The 17,746-nt window shown below is 36.1% G+C and overlaps 6 protein-coding genes across 6 annotated transcripts; 3 read left to right on the forward strand and 3 right to left on the reverse strand.

Moving 5' to 3' along the window:
• Positions 1 to 3,505: 3,505 nt before the first annotated feature.
• GCK72_005937 (uncharacterized protein) lies at positions 3,506 to 6,467 on the forward strand (the record flags this gene model as incomplete). Its single annotated transcript, XM_003108798.2, has 6 exons — positions 3,506 to 3,592; positions 4,001 to 5,406; positions 5,481 to 5,555; positions 5,626 to 6,094; positions 6,142 to 6,281; positions 6,326 to 6,467. The coding sequence occupies 6 exons, from the start codon at positions 3,506 to 3,508 to the stop codon at positions 6,465 to 6,467; spliced, it is 2,319 nt and encodes a 772-aa protein (XP_003108846.2).
• A 728-nt stretch (positions 6,468 to 7,195) lies between these two features.
• On the forward strand, positions 7,196 to 7,750 carry GCK72_005938 (uncharacterized protein; the record flags this gene model as incomplete). Its single annotated transcript, XM_003109015.2, has 3 exons — positions 7,196 to 7,318; positions 7,436 to 7,560; positions 7,606 to 7,750. 3 exons carry the CDS (start codon positions 7,196 to 7,198, stop codon positions 7,748 to 7,750), a joined length of 393 nt encoding a protein of 130 aa, XP_003109063.1.
• On the reverse strand, positions 7,412 to 9,552 carry GCK72_005939 (uncharacterized protein; the record flags this gene model as incomplete). The annotated part of the gene is made up of 11 exons (XM_053725398.1): positions 7,412 to 7,578; positions 7,624 to 7,730; positions 7,836 to 8,074; positions 8,123 to 8,272; positions 8,316 to 8,597; positions 8,641 to 8,733; positions 8,781 to 8,962; positions 9,011 to 9,101; positions 9,150 to 9,242; positions 9,290 to 9,394; positions 9,442 to 9,552. The coding sequence occupies 11 exons, from the start codon at positions 9,550 to 9,552 to the stop codon at positions 7,412 to 7,414; spliced, it is 1,620 nt and encodes a 539-aa protein (XP_053589592.1).
• Positions 9,553 to 10,175: 623 nt separating this feature from the next.
• Positions 10,176 to 11,640, reverse strand: GCK72_005940 (uncharacterized protein; the record flags this gene model as incomplete). Its single annotated transcript, XM_003108968.1, has 6 exons — positions 10,176 to 10,355; positions 10,406 to 10,549; positions 10,599 to 10,991; positions 11,035 to 11,352; positions 11,401 to 11,505; positions 11,554 to 11,640. 6 exons carry the CDS (start codon positions 11,638 to 11,640, stop codon positions 10,176 to 10,178), a joined length of 1,227 nt encoding a protein of 408 aa, XP_003109016.1.
• A 1,363-nt stretch (positions 11,641 to 13,003) lies between these two features.
• Positions 13,004 to 16,868, forward strand: GCK72_005941 (uncharacterized protein; the record flags this gene model as incomplete). Its single annotated transcript, XM_053725399.1, has 14 exons — positions 13,004 to 13,095; positions 13,145 to 13,339; positions 13,411 to 13,543; positions 13,589 to 14,053; positions 14,097 to 14,424; positions 14,469 to 14,620; positions 14,665 to 15,054; positions 15,103 to 15,255; positions 15,304 to 15,579; positions 15,626 to 15,904; positions 15,956 to 16,375; positions 16,420 to 16,616; positions 16,669 to 16,759; positions 16,809 to 16,868. The coding sequence occupies 14 exons, from the start codon at positions 13,004 to 13,006 to the stop codon at positions 16,866 to 16,868; spliced, it is 3,231 nt and encodes a 1,076-aa protein (XP_053589593.1).
• A 281-nt stretch (positions 16,869 to 17,149) lies between these two features.
• GCK72_005942 (uncharacterized protein) lies at positions 17,150 to 17,707 on the reverse strand (the record flags this gene model as incomplete). The annotated part of the gene is made up of 3 exons (XM_003109045.2): positions 17,150 to 17,358; positions 17,433 to 17,554; positions 17,691 to 17,707. The coding sequence occupies 3 exons, from the start codon at positions 17,705 to 17,707 to the stop codon at positions 17,150 to 17,152; spliced, it is 348 nt and encodes a 115-aa protein (XP_003109093.2).
• Between the last annotated feature and the right edge of the window lie 39 nt (positions 17,708 to 17,746).

Here is a 17,746-nt window from a genome sequence, read left to right on the forward strand (position 1 = left end):
CTTTCCTACTCTTCGTCTTCGTTGACTCCTTGACAATCTCATTGAAGACGAATTTGTAATGATGAATTGAGAGAAGAGTCTATTTGAATAATCCCCCCTATTCTCATTGCGTTGTGGTGGCTTTTCGCATGCAAATCATTGACTCAATTCACTCTTTGTGTTCGGCATTTTATTTCAATTTCGACCTCGATTTTTCGCGCATTTTCTCTTATAAGATCTCTCGAACTACTAAAAGTACAACTAGATTTAGGATTCAAAGCTCGAAGAGACGATTAGCTAAATTGTTGAGTAGATTTGGTTAAATCGCAGCTAATCGACGGATATTTAGCAGTGGACACATTCAGTGGTCAACTGGAACATTTTTTATTTCATGATCTCTTTTTCTTTGTTTTTACTCATTTATAACATAGTTATACTTCTTTTTTGAAAGTTTGTTAGAACAGGAAAGGAAGATTTCTAATTTCCAGGAGATCATTCAATTTCTCATCAAATGATTCACTCGATGAAACCACCATTTCCGTTTCTACATCTCATGATATTCCATTCGGAAATTCAAATTTATTTTCTTTATTTTGATTACGTTCGATTATGAATGTGTTGAATAAGTAGGTCCCATTGTGATCGAGGAGAGAAGAGACTGAAGGAAAGCATAAAAAGATGGAAAGTGCTCGTAAAATTGGCTCAATTCTTTGTTCCTCTATTCGCTTCTTCCTCCATTTTGACCCTCTTCAAAAACGTATTTTCGTTGTTTCAGTGTCAATCTTAACGCTATTTCTATTCTTTTTAAAACCCATTTATGTGGAGACTTCATTCATAAACAAGCATATGTTTATGCTCTCCAGTGAGCTCACAAAGTGTCTAATTCATTTATAATCCCTTCCACCACTTTCGCCCGAACACATGGCACTGAGAAATGAGTGAGAGAAGAAAAATGAGAGAAATGTAAAAAAAAGTATATATTTTTCTCCTCGGTCACCTAGACCTAATCTTGTGACGTATCCTTCACTAGACCCACGTGTTTAATGAGAAAGGCTTCATATCATTTCAATGTATCTTGAACTCCTTCTTTTCTTTTTTTCAGTTTTTGAAAATTTAAGATCAATGGAAAATATATTTTCACCTCCTCAGTAGAATAAAAACCTAATGAAATTCAAATTGCGAAGTTGAATAATGTGTTTGTTGTACTCAAGGACAAATGAACATTTCTTCCGATTGACATGTGGATCTCATTACGTTCATTTCATTGTTTTTTGTTAACTAGAAAGTGCAGAAACAACAATTTATTGTTGTCTACCATAAGTCTTTTACACTTTTCACTTCAATTTTTCGTATCTTGGATTCCAAATCCTGCTCAATTATTCTTGAATTACTGGTAGGTCATTATTCAAATTTCCAAACGACAATCGTCTTCTTTTCGTTTCAAATAACTCTTTTCTTTGGAAATTTCATTTCGAACTCTGTGGCCCAAAATGTACTTTTAGTACACATTTGACATGCAAGCATTCGTGGTTTTCCGGTTTAGTAAAACACTCAATCATCCCTTTTTTGTTCATCTTTATCCTCTTTTTCTCTTTTTTTTCTCTTTTTTTGGTTCAGGAGACACTTACTTGATTGAGTGACTGCCTTCATTCTTCTCTTCCTTTTGTTCTTGTTCCCGAATGCTCCAAATTCTTTATCGAATCGAATCGAAGATGTACTTCCGGAAAGGAAAATCATTTCGGCTATTTGAGAAAAAGAACCTATATTATCAGAACTCTTTGCTTACCCGATTGAACCATCGCAACTAAATAGTAAAGCAAGCTGCTGCCTCAATCCATCCGTTCATTTACCCGCTTGCTTTTGCTTTTTTTGCCTCTTCACTCGTTCCACCTCTATTCTACCTGCGTCTCTCTGCCTTTTTTGATCACAAAGACTTGGAATATCTGCGTCTCTCTTATCCTAAAGAGTCTCTAATCTTAGTACCTTTGCTGCCCTTCTCTTTCGTCTCTGTTCAAACGGTCACTCTTGAGATAGGAACATGTCGGGACACCCCTGTCCGAAAATGGTGTGCGTTCAGTTTTTCGGTTCCGTTTCAAAGAGCAAACCACTTGAGATTATTTCTTTTTATTTTCTGTTTTACAAACAATAATGATTAAATTTTGAAGCGATATAGGTTGAGATTCCATCTACATTTCTGATGGAAACTGTATTCTGGAATGAAGGATCTTTTGATCTTTGAGAATGATTATGATCTTTCAACAAAACAGTATGAACATGAAACAGTCAGCTTTAAACAAAGAGTAACTACTAATCATTCAATTCAAGCTTCTTTCTTTTCTTCCGAATAATAGGTATCAATTAATGAGCGGCATACAAACGTTCTCCTCACATGGGTTGACAGTGTAAACACGTCTACACATGACTGACTAAATTGTCACCGACGTCGTCATCCTAACCATTCTTTTTCAATGAATCCACTTTTTCTATATATGAAAACTGTCATCTTGCGGTTGTATGTATGTACTATTCGTATTACAAACACATGTGCACACACCTATGACTGGGTTTCTTTATTGACACCATCCTTTTCATATCTATACATTTTTCACCTTCAATTTTTAGTTAATTTTGAAGAGAAAAGACTTGAAGCTAATTTTCAGCAAACAGCAGTTGTTTTTCAGTGCCTTCTACTTATAAGCTTGATTCTGGTAATGGAATGAATTGGATTGAATTGTTCAAACAGAAAACATGGTTAGAAGTTACTTCAGAAGTCAACAGAACTGACTTCAAATATAACTTTTAGTTTTGTTTGTAATCTCCTTCACTCTACTTCTTTCTCCATATAAATTCATCGTACTAACCCAATCTAGAATAACTTTTGAAAGGTATTCCGCTAGTGTTCACGCTTGTCAAAAACGTGTCCGTTGCCAATAAATATCTCTTCTTTCACTCTCTCTCTTATTCTTCCCTTTTTCCTCTTCTCTTCTCAATAATTTTCTTTCCGGTGTTTTTTTTTTCACCCACCTCTATCTCTCTCTCTTTTTTGGGTGTAAGAACATCGGTTCTGCTTATTTAGCAAGAATAAACTGAATGAATTCAAATCGTACAGGATTGATTTGGCCACATTTTATTTGAAAAAAGTAACAAAAACAACCACTTTAGGACCAGTTTTCCAAGAGATGAAAAGGAATTGAGAGTACTTCTCTCCTTCCTTTTTCATTTTGATTTTGTCTTCTTGCCAATTATTATTTGTCACTTTGAATCTGCATCAAAATGTTCATATTTCATCTGTCTCTGTCTCTACGAGAAGGTCAAAATTGGTGTTACAAATTAATTTTATTTTCAGTTTTTTATCTAAATAACTCGTATTGAATTGCTTCTTTTGGGCATTCCAATTTCTGAAAATGCAGATCTTCCATTAGAATGTTTCGAGTCTTCTGATATTCTTTAAAATTCAATCTTCTTATAACTTTCATCGTTATTTTTTGTCCTCACAAAAATTATAATTATTTTTTCCAGGGTAACGATGCCATCATCATTTATTCGAAAACACGTTCGTGGTCTTCTTAGGAATAAGTTTGGGCCATCAACAAGTTTGGATAATGAGAATCAGGTAGATCGAATTGAACAAACGTTTCATTTTGTTTAATATCTTCTTTTCTATTTTCTTCTCCTTTTTCCCTTCTTCTTTTCCTTCTTTTCCTTCTTTCTCTTTCACTGGAAGAAGATAAATGAAGAGATAAATTGATGAATAGACCCATTGCAAACGGCATCTTGGAGGGGCTGGTCAGTCACCGAAACTAATGATAACAGAGTCATTAAATGGCGGAATTGGCTTTTGAAAAGAGATGAGAAGGAAAAGAAAATAGAAGAATTGGTTTGGTCACATGGAGAAAATAATTAGAGAAAGGAGATGACGATTGAAACTTTTTAGTTAGAGACACATTCCTAAAAAAAAACATTGAGATGAGATGGAATCCGAGAGAAACATTACTCATTTAAATTTTTTTAAATTTTTCAGGATGAACCAACAACGCCACGTGGAGATAACAACTCAGAACTTCAACACTTTCTGGGTGGAATCGATCTTCGAAGACATGAATTTCCAGAAGTTTATTCTGGAAAAACTGGTCTAGATCTACCTGCAATTCAGCTGGAAACTCTCGATTCAGAAGTATTCGGATCGTATACAGGTCCAGAAGGAGGGCTCACAGAAGTCGGTGAAGTAAGACAGGGACATCAAATGGCTCGAATGGCAAATATCGATGATGAAATGTCCTTATCAATTGATGGAACAACAGATGAAGAAGCTGAAGATGAAGAAGATTTAGATGCTCCAATTTCGATGAACTTAAAGAAAAGTTCGAGACATTCTTTACTCCTTGGATCATGTTCTTCAATTCTCGGTCCAAATGGAGAACATCATGATTTCAGTGCAGGTCGTCCATCAGCTGATGATTATGATTGGAGTGCATTTGACGAACAAGGAGCATTTGGAATGAGTGTTTCATTGTATGAAAAGAATCCAATAAGTGGAATTAACGCTGGTGAACCAATTGCTGACGTTTGGGGAGTTGTTGGAAGAAATAATAATGGAGTTCTGGCATTGGCTGATGGTGTTAACTGGGGAGAAGGTGCAAGACTGGCAGCAAGATGTGCGATTAGAGGAGCGATTGATCATATGAACACAAGAGTTATCAAAGATTCATTATCTGATACCACAGAAGTATTTCATGAAATGCTCGCTGCATTCCATTCAGCTCATTCTCTAATTCTTCAAGAAGGAGGAATGCTCACAACACTCTGTCTGGCTCTTGTGGCTCCAGTTAAACGTGGAAATGGATGGGCTCTATGTGTATGTAATGTTGGAGATTCACTCTGTTTTGTCTATAATCGTCATTACGGTGTACGAGAAGTGACACTTGGAAGTCATGATATAGATCAAATGAGAGATATGAGAGATGCTGGAGGAGCACTTGGACCTGTTGATGGACGCAATCCACAGCTTCATAATTTGACATGTTCAATGACTTTTGTAGAAGAAGGAGACGTTGTATTCATCACTTCTGATGGTGTTTCCGACAATTTCGATCCTGTCGTTGGCAAATTCTGTGTCATTAAGAAAACTGAGCATGAAAACAAAGAAAATTCACATCTTCCTCCAAGAGACGATCGAACAATTGACGTCGCTACACGTGGAGGAGAGAAAAATTCAGAATATGCCAGAAACCGCCCGTGTGCAGCTTCTCTCCCGTGTGTAGATGCTGCTAAACGGCACGAGTTAATGTTGGTTCGAATGAGAGATGTGATTGGAAATGGATTCGGAAACGAAACTCCGAGAGGGCCTGCATCTGAATATCAATATCCACCAGTTACTGCATCAACACTTTGTCATCGTTTGATTCATTTTGCCACCCAACTTTCAACGTAAGGTTCTTTTAGAATTAAAGATCCTAAATGCAATGAATTTCAATGAATCAATATAAAAAACAAATTTTCAGAGCAAAACGCCGTGTATTGGAGAATCCTGAGTTGTACAAACGAGAAAGGATGACAAAAGCAGAACAAAGAACAAGGTTAGTTCTTGGCTTTGATCTGAATAGAATACATGAAGATCCTGGAAGCTTCCAAATTGTTTGTTTTCAGGCGGAAAATGGTTCGAGAGAAAATTGCTGATATGCCCGGAAAACTAGATCATGCATCAGTAGTTGCCTATCATGTGTCTCGTCGAGGATCGGAGAAGGAACCATCAACACCTCCAGCAGGTCTTCAACAGTCTCAAACTGACAAATCTCAATTGATATCTTCCACATCAATTAGCTCGTCAGAAGCAATGGATACGGAACCAACAATTGCATTAAAACTTGAGAAAACATTTGCTCGTGTTGCATCTGCTCAATGTGTGGAACATCTCGTAGAAGAGTCACGAGGAACTGAAATAGTTGAAGTGGAAATTCAAGAACCACTTCCGCCTCCGTCTCCAATGAAATATAAACCAGAGCAGCTTATTCTTCATGATTTAGTTGATAAACCAGTCAAAGAGAAGAATAATAACACTCCAATTGCTAGAAACGAACTGGAAAATCGACCAGTTAGCCCTTATGAACAACTTCCAGTTAGTTTCAGATTTTATTCAGAATAATGTATGTTTATTAATTTCAGATAAGTTCCCGAGATGCTGGTAAACGCAGAAAGAAGCATGGAAGAGGGTCAATTGGTCGGCACACTTTAGGCGTTGATGTCCAGTGGCTCAAAAAACTTGTAACGAAAAAAGAAGAACAAAAAACTACAGATGATATTAGGTTTGTATTATTATTACTTTGCTGAAATATATTTTTATATTCAGAGGTGATGTAAGTCTGAGTTCTGCAAACACGGATCGTACAACTCTCCGTCAACGTATCAGAAGCATGTTGGGTTCGAATCGGACACTTTCCAACACTGAACAATCTACTGTGAAAATCTCAATGAAAGCAACTAATGTCTAATTACTTTTTACAATAAAATGTACAACACAAACCCATGAAACTCTGAGATTATGATATCCCGATGAATTGTAATGACGTTTCTCTTATTTTTACCCGATCTTTCTCAACGCTGATATTATTATAGGAATTGAAATTACAATTATTGCCAAAACTGTCCTTTCTTTCTTATTTTGAATGTATTTTCCATTATTTTTCGCTTACGAGTGAACTCTTTGAATTATGTTTTCTTTCTATTTCTGTGTCTCTGTTTCGTTGTCTAATAAAGATTTAAATGATTAACCATGTTGCAACAGCATATTCTCGAATTTTAGAATTTCACTGCAGTTAACGTTTTATACATAGAACCATTTGAAAGTTGAACGGCTACCCATTGCAAAAAAGTTTCAAAAAAGAGACAATCCGATATGGACATTTTTTTCAATCATTTTATTTAGATTTGTTCATCTTTATCACCCTATTCCGCCAGCTAACTGGTTGAAAGTACTGAATTGTGTGGGAATACGAGGCAGACACAGTTGAAACAAGTGCCACCGTAGTCCTTTTCGTGGCGAGACCTCGCACCCAACCACTGTCGCTTTTTAGGCCCAAGTATGTTTTCGTACAATTTTCAATTTTTTGGTCGAATTTCGTGAAAAGAATAGTTTTTCGTTAAACTTGTTATCATATATTTTATTTATTCAACCTCTTTAAAATGAATTGATTGAAAATTTTCATGTTTTCAGGTAATCATGGTCGCAAAGCCACACGCCAAGTCTACCAAGAAGACTCTTCGCAAGAAGAAGGTGCATCTCAAGTTCAACGTTGAGTGCAAAAACCCAGTCGAGGACGGTATTCTCAGAATCGAGGATCTTGTAAGTTTAGGCTTTTGTAACTACTCAGCCTAATCTAGTCGATAGAGCTTCCCGTCTCTATCGCAATGACCAGGCTTAGGGTATTTTTGGCCCCTAGTAAGTCCTGGTTCTTTTCAGGAAGCTTTCTTCAACGAGAAGATCAAGGTCAACGGTAAGACCGGACATTTGGCCGCCAACAGCGTCAAGGTTGAGGCCGGAAAATCCAAAGTTTCCGTCATCTCGGAGATTCCATTCTCGAAGAGGTTTGTGAATTTGATAGGCTTCAAATGTTCATTTTACAATTTCAGATACCTCAAGTACCTCACCAAGAAGTACCTCAAGAGAAACTCCCTCCGTGACTGGCTCCGTGTGGTTGCTATCAACAAGAACACCTACGAGGTCAGATACTTCCACATCAACGACGGAGAGGACGCTGGAAGCGACCACGAGTAAACTTTGTTGTTGAAATAAATTGTTGGTTCAATTTCGCGTTTATTATAAAATTAGCAAACACGCAGCGACTAAAACAGACAAGTACCATTTATAATTATTGGAAGTTGATTGATCTGGGCTTTGAAAGACATTCTTGATCCATCGACTAACTCTATTGTCTTCTCTTGGTAGTATCTCGCAAAACTCCTTCATTGGCCGGTCTGGTCTGAACTCCTTTGCCCGATCTTCGAACACTTGAATATCACAAAATTGTCGACTCTTGCAACCTTGTATGAGAGGTGTGACTACTTCGAATTTTGAGAATGTGTTCCTCTGGTAGAGTACCTAAATTCAAAACATAGTGGTCTGGTTTAAATAGGTGGCAGTGTTTACACGGAAGTAGAATGATCGATTTGTATCATTCTGAAATAGTTCCACAAGTATGTCGGATGCGTAATCTGGCCATTCTCCATACCGTTCTTCACCTGCAACCACTGTTTCTAACCCGAGAACTGCGAGAAGGGCAAATACTGTGTGATCATGCTGAAAACTTCTGAGGTTTTTCTAGAGAACACATTCGAGTTACCGTAGAAAATGCATAGTATTTCAGGTTTTTATGATAGACATCGCATTTCTCCGCAACTTGTTTACATTGTGATATCGTTCTCATTCTATCTGAGATATCATTGATGAGGGGTCCACCACGTGTTTTCAGAATCTCTTTTCTAACATTAATACCATCCACAATTGGAGGATCATAGAGACCAGAAACGAACGCTTTCGATGGTCTCTCCAAATCGTCCAGATTTTCAAAGAACTCATCAGAATACCACGTTTGATTGTACACTATTTCACGAAAATGTATTAACTGAAAACTGGATGGAACTGATGAAACGAATTATGGGTATCACCTGAATCATAATAGCATCATGTACTTGCCATAAATTATCAAATGTGAATGTAGTATTGAAAAGTTCTGAGACTTGAGAAGTGATGTTGATATACTGGAATTCAAGTTTCGAGAATAAAATAGGTAAGTTAGAAGTCTCACTTTCTCGCTGTTAATAAAGTTTTGAAATTGCTCCCCTTTATGAGCAATTTCCAACAGAGCATTCCTTCGTTTGCAACTACAGAATGCACTGGCAACACAATCTTGGCTCGCAGGTCCAGAACTGTGAATTGGTACTGGCATAAAACCACGTGGCCATCCTTCAATATCTGGATAATCGACGCCTGAAATTATAGAAATGGTACAAACCTGATTGATAAAAATACAGATACCTGGTCTTTGTGACGAAGAGGAAAACATTCCTAACATGTTGGATATTGCAGAATTGATTGTTCGATTTACATCAGTTGATCGAATATAAACCTGAACTACTTTTATTAAAACCGAAAGTTTATCTCATCATGGAAAAACCTGTTGAGAATCGTAGAAGTTGTGAAGAAACCCCGTTGAAACATATCGATCTCTCAATTTCTTTCCTAATTTATATTGCTGTTCCATTCCTCTCTGTAAATCTTTTTGTTTTTTCAGAAACTTATTTATTACAATTATACCGGAGTTAACTGCCCATAACCACCTCCTCCTTCAATCCATTTCGTTGGATCCACTGGATCATTATTCAAATGTCCTTCTTGACTGCGGTCACCATGTCTCCAAATCTCCAATTTGCTCAAATTTATGATTTAAAAAGTGTCTAAAGACTTACTGTATGCACAAATATAAGTTCTAGTTCATCTGGAATATCATCATTTGTATCGATTCCAAATGAAAAGCCAACAAGCAATGTTACGATGACATTGATCAAAATTGACTGCATCCGTCGTAAACTACTAGAAAATATATTCAGAAATGTTTGATTTCGGATAGAAATGAAAAAAGGAGAACGGAATACTAGAAAGGTCAAAATTCAGTGAAGATTGAGATTACCAATTGATAAGAAAACTGGTTTATTTGATATGAATAAAAGGAGGAAATTATATTCAGAAGTTGAAAATCATCTTGAAAATCCACTCAAAAGAATCAATGAAACAACGTGATATTTGTCAAAAGAGACGATTTATTTCGATTTATCTGAACAATCCAGTTGTAAAACGATCGAATACAGAAATAAAAACGAAATCTGCTGTTAGTTCAACGCACCCGATCATGTTAAACCACACAAATGCACTTCTGTTTGCTTTGAATTTCTGCAATTTTTGAAATTTTATGATCTGAAAGTCAAATATTTGAAATTGACTATTCAGGTGTTCTGTTCCATGTTTACAATGATTTCTACAGAATTCAATGAATATAATTCCATTTTTTTTCTCATATAAACCCGAAAGTAGATTATGCAAATCAAGTTTGCAAAATATGAACTCAAATCACAAAAGTTTTTAAAAAACTTTATTGAAATTCTCACTAACTATAAAAATAAATTAGATTGTATGGCAAATTGAGTCATCTGAGATCTTCTGTGATGTGGCAATATTCTGATGTTGGCATTTCAATTTTGAACTCGTTGTGAATGTTTTCAAATGTTTTAAACGAACAGTGAGATAGCCCATGACATTTTGGAATCAAAGGAGTGATATTCAGGAATTCTGATGGCAATGAAGAGGATGGGTTACGGTAGATCACCTGGTAAATCAAAAACTAATTCCACTGTTTGAATTGGAAAATTGACTAACCCGGAAGAAAGGAAGTTTATCACTTTTTCGAACGAATAACTCTATAAAAAGAGAAGATGCATAAGATGGCCATCCACCTATTTCAGATGACGTCAAATCCTGGAGATCAAGAGAAGTGAGAAGGGAATATAGAGTCATGTCGTGCTGAAATTAAACTATTTAGATTATGGAAAGTTTGATGAATTTTACTCACTGAAGAGTATGCATGATACTTCAATTCTCGAATATTCTGAGAACAAATCATTCTCGATGACCGACATTCTTGATTCAAACAATTCGATTTCTGTGTCATTCTTCTGATAATATCAGATAACAAAGGACCAGCTCTCAATTTCTTGATTTCCTTGCCGATATCCAATCCATTTAGGTTTCTAGATTTATACAGCCCAGAAGTGAAACGATTGATTTTGGTGTTCAATAATTCCATTTTCTCCATTAATTCCGCTGAATACCAGTGATTGATTTCTCCAAAAACATCGGGGAAATTCTGTTTTTCGCATCTTAAAGTATCAGGAATCCTCCAGAAATTTTCAGCATTTATAGTTTCTCCAGTGATTTCTGATAGTTTGGAGAAGAGAGAAGTTGTCTGAAAAATAAGAAAAATAGAAGAAAATAAGTGAACAACTAACAGTTGAGTCCTCCATTACTTCTTTGTATTCTTCCAATTCTTTCGCCATTTTTTGAAGAAGATCCCTTCGTTTACATTTACACATTACATTATTAATACAGTCGTATCCATAATTTTTGGGGACAGTAATAGGAAGTTTCACTTTTCCTTCATTTGGATACATTCCTAGAAAATTAGCTTCAGCTGACAGAATCGTACGGTTTCTGTTTGTTGATCGAAACTGAATGACATTTTCGTCGAAACTTTCAGGTAAGAATCCCGATTTCACGTATCTTTCTCGTATTGATTCTCCAAGTTTTATGTGTTGTTTTACTCCTGTCTAAAAATTGAGTTTTTATAGTATACACATTTGAGCTTCAGAACTTACATATGTTAGTTGCCCTATCCCACTTCCAATTCTTTTCCAGTCTTCTTCTGTGAATTTATCATTCACATATGGATATTGTGGTGCTCGATCACCATGTCTCCAAATCTGAAATTTCTAGATTTAATTCTCTGAAAATACTGTAAGTATTCTTACAGCTTGTACAAAAACCAAATCAAATTCATCGTCAGAAAATGACAAAGTTGTTAATATTCTAGAAGAAATCAGTAGAGCAATCAGCATTTTTGTTCCTGTCTGTAACATTTATTTCCAAAAATACAATACTCTCGTTCTTTTATATAGAAGGCTTAACGGTCGTTGGTTTGTCGTGTTCAACGTCATCATCGTCGGTAACTAACTGAACTTTTTCCATCATTTCACACGGTTTACCGTCTGACGTCGTCTAGATTATCTCTAAATATATAGTCTATTGGTAAGTTAATCCATAGGAAAATACAATATTTGTTTTCATAATTAAGAAAAGGTCGTTTGCCTTCACTATAAACATCATTTGTTGTACAAATCCGTAAACAAAAGTACTGAACATTCAGGTTGCCAAATATTTTTCAGAGAGGCTGAATAATAGTTTTCACATGATATTCTTAATCCATATCTGATTTCAATGCCCTTCGAACAAACGAACTGCTCCAAACATTCATATTACGTACTTTAACACATATTTATTGTCGAAATAAAAAAAGTGATACCCGGTGTTTGCGGACTTAATGATAATTTTAATAATTTTTCCACTAAGTCCGCAAACACCGGGTATCACTTTTTTTATTTCGACAATAAAACAGCACAAGTTTAGATAGCAACCATGTTTTCACTTTATTCGAATTCAGAAATGTTTCAGCTACCGTAAAAAGAAAAAGTATATGTGTTTGAATTCAATTCACTCTTAAGCTCTTTTCTAATAATCTTTTTCAAGAGATTCAGAATCTTTTTTTAAACCTATTTTGTAACTTGGTTACAGTAAGAAGATGTCAGTAATAATATATGTTTTCGTGGCGAGATATCCGTGACCTCCACCGCCATGTTCCTTTAAACAAAACAATTTCTGTCGATTTTCGAAGAAAAGTTCTGCTTCAACAGGTTTTCAAAGATTAAGAAAACTTTCGTACTTCGAGCAGACTGTTTCTTAAAAAACGAGAAAATTATTCTTAATTTTCAGATATTATAATTGTGTGATATATAATAACTTTTTTACAGTGAAGTTTCTGAGTTAACAATTGTTTTTTTACAGTCATTCTTCGAAATGGTGAAAAGTATCATTTTTTATGCTGAATTGTCTTTAAACATTTCACTAAGAGTAGACCGTGCAAGCGCGCCCCGTTAGACGATTTCCGAGCGATTTCAAAACGCAATTTCTCATTGCTATCCTGATCATTCACCTGAAAAAGGATTGCTTTCGTTACTCTAATTTTAATAATTATATTTTGTTTCTACGTCGGTCTCCAATGTTCACCCCACACTGAAATCCAATTGATATTGTCGTTTTCTCTGCTTTTTTTCCGAGTGATTGCTCACAAAGTTCAGTTTCAACTTTGTATAATGCACTTATAGAAACTATGAACTATATTATACACTACGTATCTATTACAGCATGTCACCAGATGCTTCCGATGAAGTATTGCCTCCTAATCATCAAGAATTTCCAGATGGTTCCCTTTTGCGTGTCGTTTTCCATAATTTTCTGTGAGTTTGAATGGGAATAATGCGAACTTACAATCTTGCTGAATTTCAGAACATACGAGCATACGTGTTTCGTTCCAACTGCTAGCTTAAACATGATCTTAGGTCATAATGGAAGTGGAAAGAGTTCAATCATTTGTGGAATTTGTTTAGCATGCGGAGGAAGTCCGAAATCTCTAGGTCGTTCAGAAAAGATCATTGAATACATCAGGCATGGTTGTCAAGAAGGATATGTTGAAGTTACGATGTATGTTTTTATACCATATCCCACTATCACGAAATGTAATCTCGCTCTTAAAATATCGTTCATTTTTTCAGTGCTGACGAGAAGAAAGGACCTCAAACAGTGAGATTGACGATCAGAATCGGTAAAGCACCTGAGTATAAACTTAACGGTGCACAAGCTACACAAAGTGATGTTAATGAACTTCGAAAATATTACAATATTCAGGTTTTGTATGTATTAAAGACATTTAAAACTGGAACTGCTTTCTAGATCGACAATCCATGTGCTTTCCTCGCTCAAGACAAAGTGAAAAGCTTCTCAGAACAATCGTCTATCGAATTATTGAAGAACACAGAGAAAGCAGCATCAGACGATCTTGACAAAAAGCATAGAGATCTCGTTGAACAACGAAAGGATACGATGACGATCGAAGAAATGTGTTCAACGACTGAAAAGACGGTGAAACATTTAGAAGATTCCCGAACTAAGATCCTGCCTCTTGTTGAAAACTATCGGAAGAAGCTAGCACTCCAAACCAAACTAAGAATTCTTCAAAAGAAAATGGCATGTGTTAAATACGAACAGGCTGACAAGGAATACCAAGCTGAGCTTAAAAGAGCTGATGAAGCGCTGGTTGAATATAGGAGAGTTGAAAATGATATTAGGAAAAGTGAGGAAGTAATGAAAAAGCTGAACGATCGACTACAAAAAGAGAGGGCTCAAATGGCAGAACTGGTAAGGTTGATAGCGAGAAAAGCTAAATACATAAATTTTTCAGACCCGTGCTGCCAATGGGAATTTAGTCGAAATCCAAGATAAATTCAACAAAAACCTTATCGGAAATATGATGGAGAAAGCAAAAATGAAGCTGGAAAATGCTGAACGTATTGCAGATGAACACAATCAGGAAGTGGAAAAAACTCGCAAAAATATTGAAACTGTGACTGAAAAGTTAGAAGAAGCCAATGAAGCTCTCGTTGGATACGATGATGCTCTCGTCGAATACAGACGTGCAGAAGCAAAATTATCGCAATTGGAACGTGAGAATCGTAGAGAAGAGGACGCTATTCATGCTAAATCATATGAGTTGAGACGTCTTGAAGATAGTAAGAGTTATCGGAATTTATGATTCATATTTTCTGTTTTTAAGAGAGTCGAGAAAAGGACAACGAGACTTCCAACTTCATGAAACAACGCTATCGCGTTCTGCAAGAGGCGAATGAAGATCTTGCCAAAGCATGGACCTGGTGCAGGAAAAACAGACAACAATTAAAAGGAGAAGTATATACACCACTGATTGATGTATAATTAACGCTATTATTCAATATAATTGTTTTTGCTTTTAGATTGTTCTGAATACTCCAGAGAGTGCAAAAAATCTTGAAAACACTATTGGTATGCGTGATAGACACATTCTCGTTTGTCAGTTCAAAGAAGACGAACTCCTCGTCAACGGAAAACATCAACCATGGAGTATTAACACTGCTGTCGTATCTCAAAATAATATTCATCGCGATGAAATACACGCGACACTTTCTTCGGAGCTTCACCAGGCTGGATTCAAAGACTTAGTTTCGAATTGTTTTGATGCACCCGATACTCTGAAACAATACTTATGCAATGTCAGTGGATTGAACAGAATTCCTTACGGAACAATCGACGAAAGTAAACTGGAATCTATTACCGAACGTCTTGAACGCCTGCGATTCAGCGTTTTTCTTGCTAATGGAATGAGAGTACGTTTTTATAATTTATTCATATTGTCATACTTTGTTTTTTTTCAGTTTCAAGCTACAAGATCTAGGTATAATCAACAGAAAAATATTAGCACACAAACCTCATTGCGAGATGCTAGAACATGGAAGGACCCAGTTTACCGCCAACCTCTCACACTAAAAAAGGCTGACAATACCGCGGCTCAGGAGTACCAAAAATTGGTCAGCATTAATTATGTTGAGAGGAGGTGAAGAATTGATTTTTTACAGAAACAGGAATTCGATAACCAAACAGAAGATCTACGGGAGAAACGTCGCAACGTTCAAAAAGAACGAGATGTTCTCAAGAAAACACAATTAGAATGGAAATCAAAACAAGAGTTGCAAGCGAAGTACAGAGCTACATTGAACACTGAAAAAAGGAGATTGGAAATCATTCAGAAAGAAAGCTTTGATCTTTCGAAAGCTCAAGAAGAATACGCTAATGTTGAACAAACAGTCATGGAGAAGGCTCGAGCAATGTTGGAGAAAAATCTTCATAATCAGGTGATCGAAAAAATCTAGTGACTATATAAATTTTTGGTGCTTCTAGAAAGAATACATCGAAAAATATCGTGAATTGGGTCGGTGCGCCGTCTTCGAATCTATTTGCAAGTTGAAAGTGACTAAGCTGTACGCTAAATCAAACGAATCTCGTGAGGAACTCAATAACTTAGAAGATGCGAGACGTTTAGCAGAAGATGAGATGAACGCAGCAATGAACAAAAGAAAAGTTGCGCAAGAAAGCTTGAAAACCCATTGTGAATTGGATCACTTGAACGAGGCTAAGATGGAACCAGCGGATAAAAAATTGTATTCCAAGATGATTGAGGTAAGCACGGAACATGGAATAGAGATTTAAATTTCATAATGTTATTCCTAGTTGTTCGAAGAATCGAATGTTCCTACACAAGTTGACGATCTGGAGCAGGCAATTACCTCAGAAAAAACCCGTCTGAAAGTTGCTCAAGATAGTGGTGAAGATGGATCTATAGAGCATGAACATAAGTTATCAGAAATCAACTCGGAGCTAGCAAATGCGACTTCCAAATACGAAAAATTAATCCAAAATCGGCAAGGTGTTCACGATAAACTGGGAACTGAAATCAAAGAGTGGAAAGAAGAAGTCGAAAAAATGATTGAGCGTATCAACGAGAACTATATCAAGTTTTTCGATGTACTCGGTTGTCGAGGTGAAGTAAGCTTGGAGACACCAGAGAATCCACTGGATATTGAAAAATATGGCATCATGATTATGGTTTGCTTTAGAAAAGGTGAAAACATGAAGCGGCTTGACAATAAGGTTTGTGATGGTTTATAATCAACAATAAGATTTACCAAAAATAGGTTCAATCTGGTGGTGAGCGCAGTGTGGCAACTATGCTGTATCTACTTGCTCTTCAACAACTTTGTCCAGTTCCATTCCGATGCATTGACGAAATTAATCAAGGTATGGATCCGACCAACGAGAGAAAAGTGTTCGATATCATGGTTGGATTGTGGAACGGAACAAGTGGATCACTCACCAAAACGCAATACTTCTTGTAAGCGATTTGATTTATTGCACAATCTAGATAACATATCTTTATTTTATAGGCTCTCTCCAAAACTGCTCCACGGACTGGATATGCGAGATAATGTGAACGTCGTTATGGTCAACAGCACACTCAACACGTCTCATGGACAGGTTAGTAAAAAATTATTAGTGAAAGATTTATTATTCTGATATTTTTCAGCTTTATAACAGCATTTCAAAGATTCGGAAAACGTTCACGCATCTCAGAATTGCCGAATAGAAAGAACACGTATTTTTCTTTGGGTGTCATCGACATATTGTATCAATCTCATCAGAAAATCGACAAGATCTCATATCATTCCTATCTCATGATCTTTTTTCACGGTTTAAAAATACCGATCTCTCATTTAATCCAGTTTTAACTCTTTTTTATTTTCTCTAATCATTACAGATGTTGTAAATCATAGGTAACCTTGAGAATAAAAATAATGAAGATTAAATTTCCTATAACTGTTCAGGACACAAGGTTTCTATCTTTTTTCACAATTGGAATTAAAATATTCAGAAAACAATCAAGCTCAGAATAATTAGAAGAGGGATTAAAGCAGATCCGTGAGAAATGTTGCAGAGGGGCTGTTGGCAGGTGGTTATGCATTCGGAGGAGGTTGTATCCGTATAACGATGGCATGAATAATTAGTGACCAGGTCGTATCCAGCTTTGACGAGTGTCGATTGACATCCACGGATCACTAATTTCTTTTTTTCGTCACCTGAATATTTTTGGTTGTATAATTTCACCTGTTTCAATTTTCAAAACAAAAAATTTTTAAAAAAAGAAGCAAACCTTCCGAGATGATTCTGACACACGTGTCATTCATTCCTTGGCAGATTTCTCTTGAAACCGTTCGAAATAGAATGTCGCTTCCACCATCTGCACAGTATTCATTGGATGGAGGAATGTTAAATCTGAAAATTGAAGATTCAAATAAGGTTAAAAAAAGAATTTCTTAGCATCCAGATCGCCTTAAAAGTGATGGATTCTACAGCAATGTAGCTAGAGAACGTATACTGTAACAGTTTCAGTGATTTCATCTCAACAAACCTTGCAAAAAGAGCCATTTTTAACGCATTCCTCTCTTCTTTTGTTATATCAGAAGT

Source organism: Caenorhabditis remanei, chromosome II (assembly GCF_010183535.1).
Source record: "Caenorhabditis remanei strain PX506 chromosome II, whole genome shotgun sequence".
Lineage (NCBI taxonomy): Eukaryota > Metazoa > Nematoda > Chromadorea > Rhabditida > Rhabditidae > Caenorhabditis > Caenorhabditis remanei.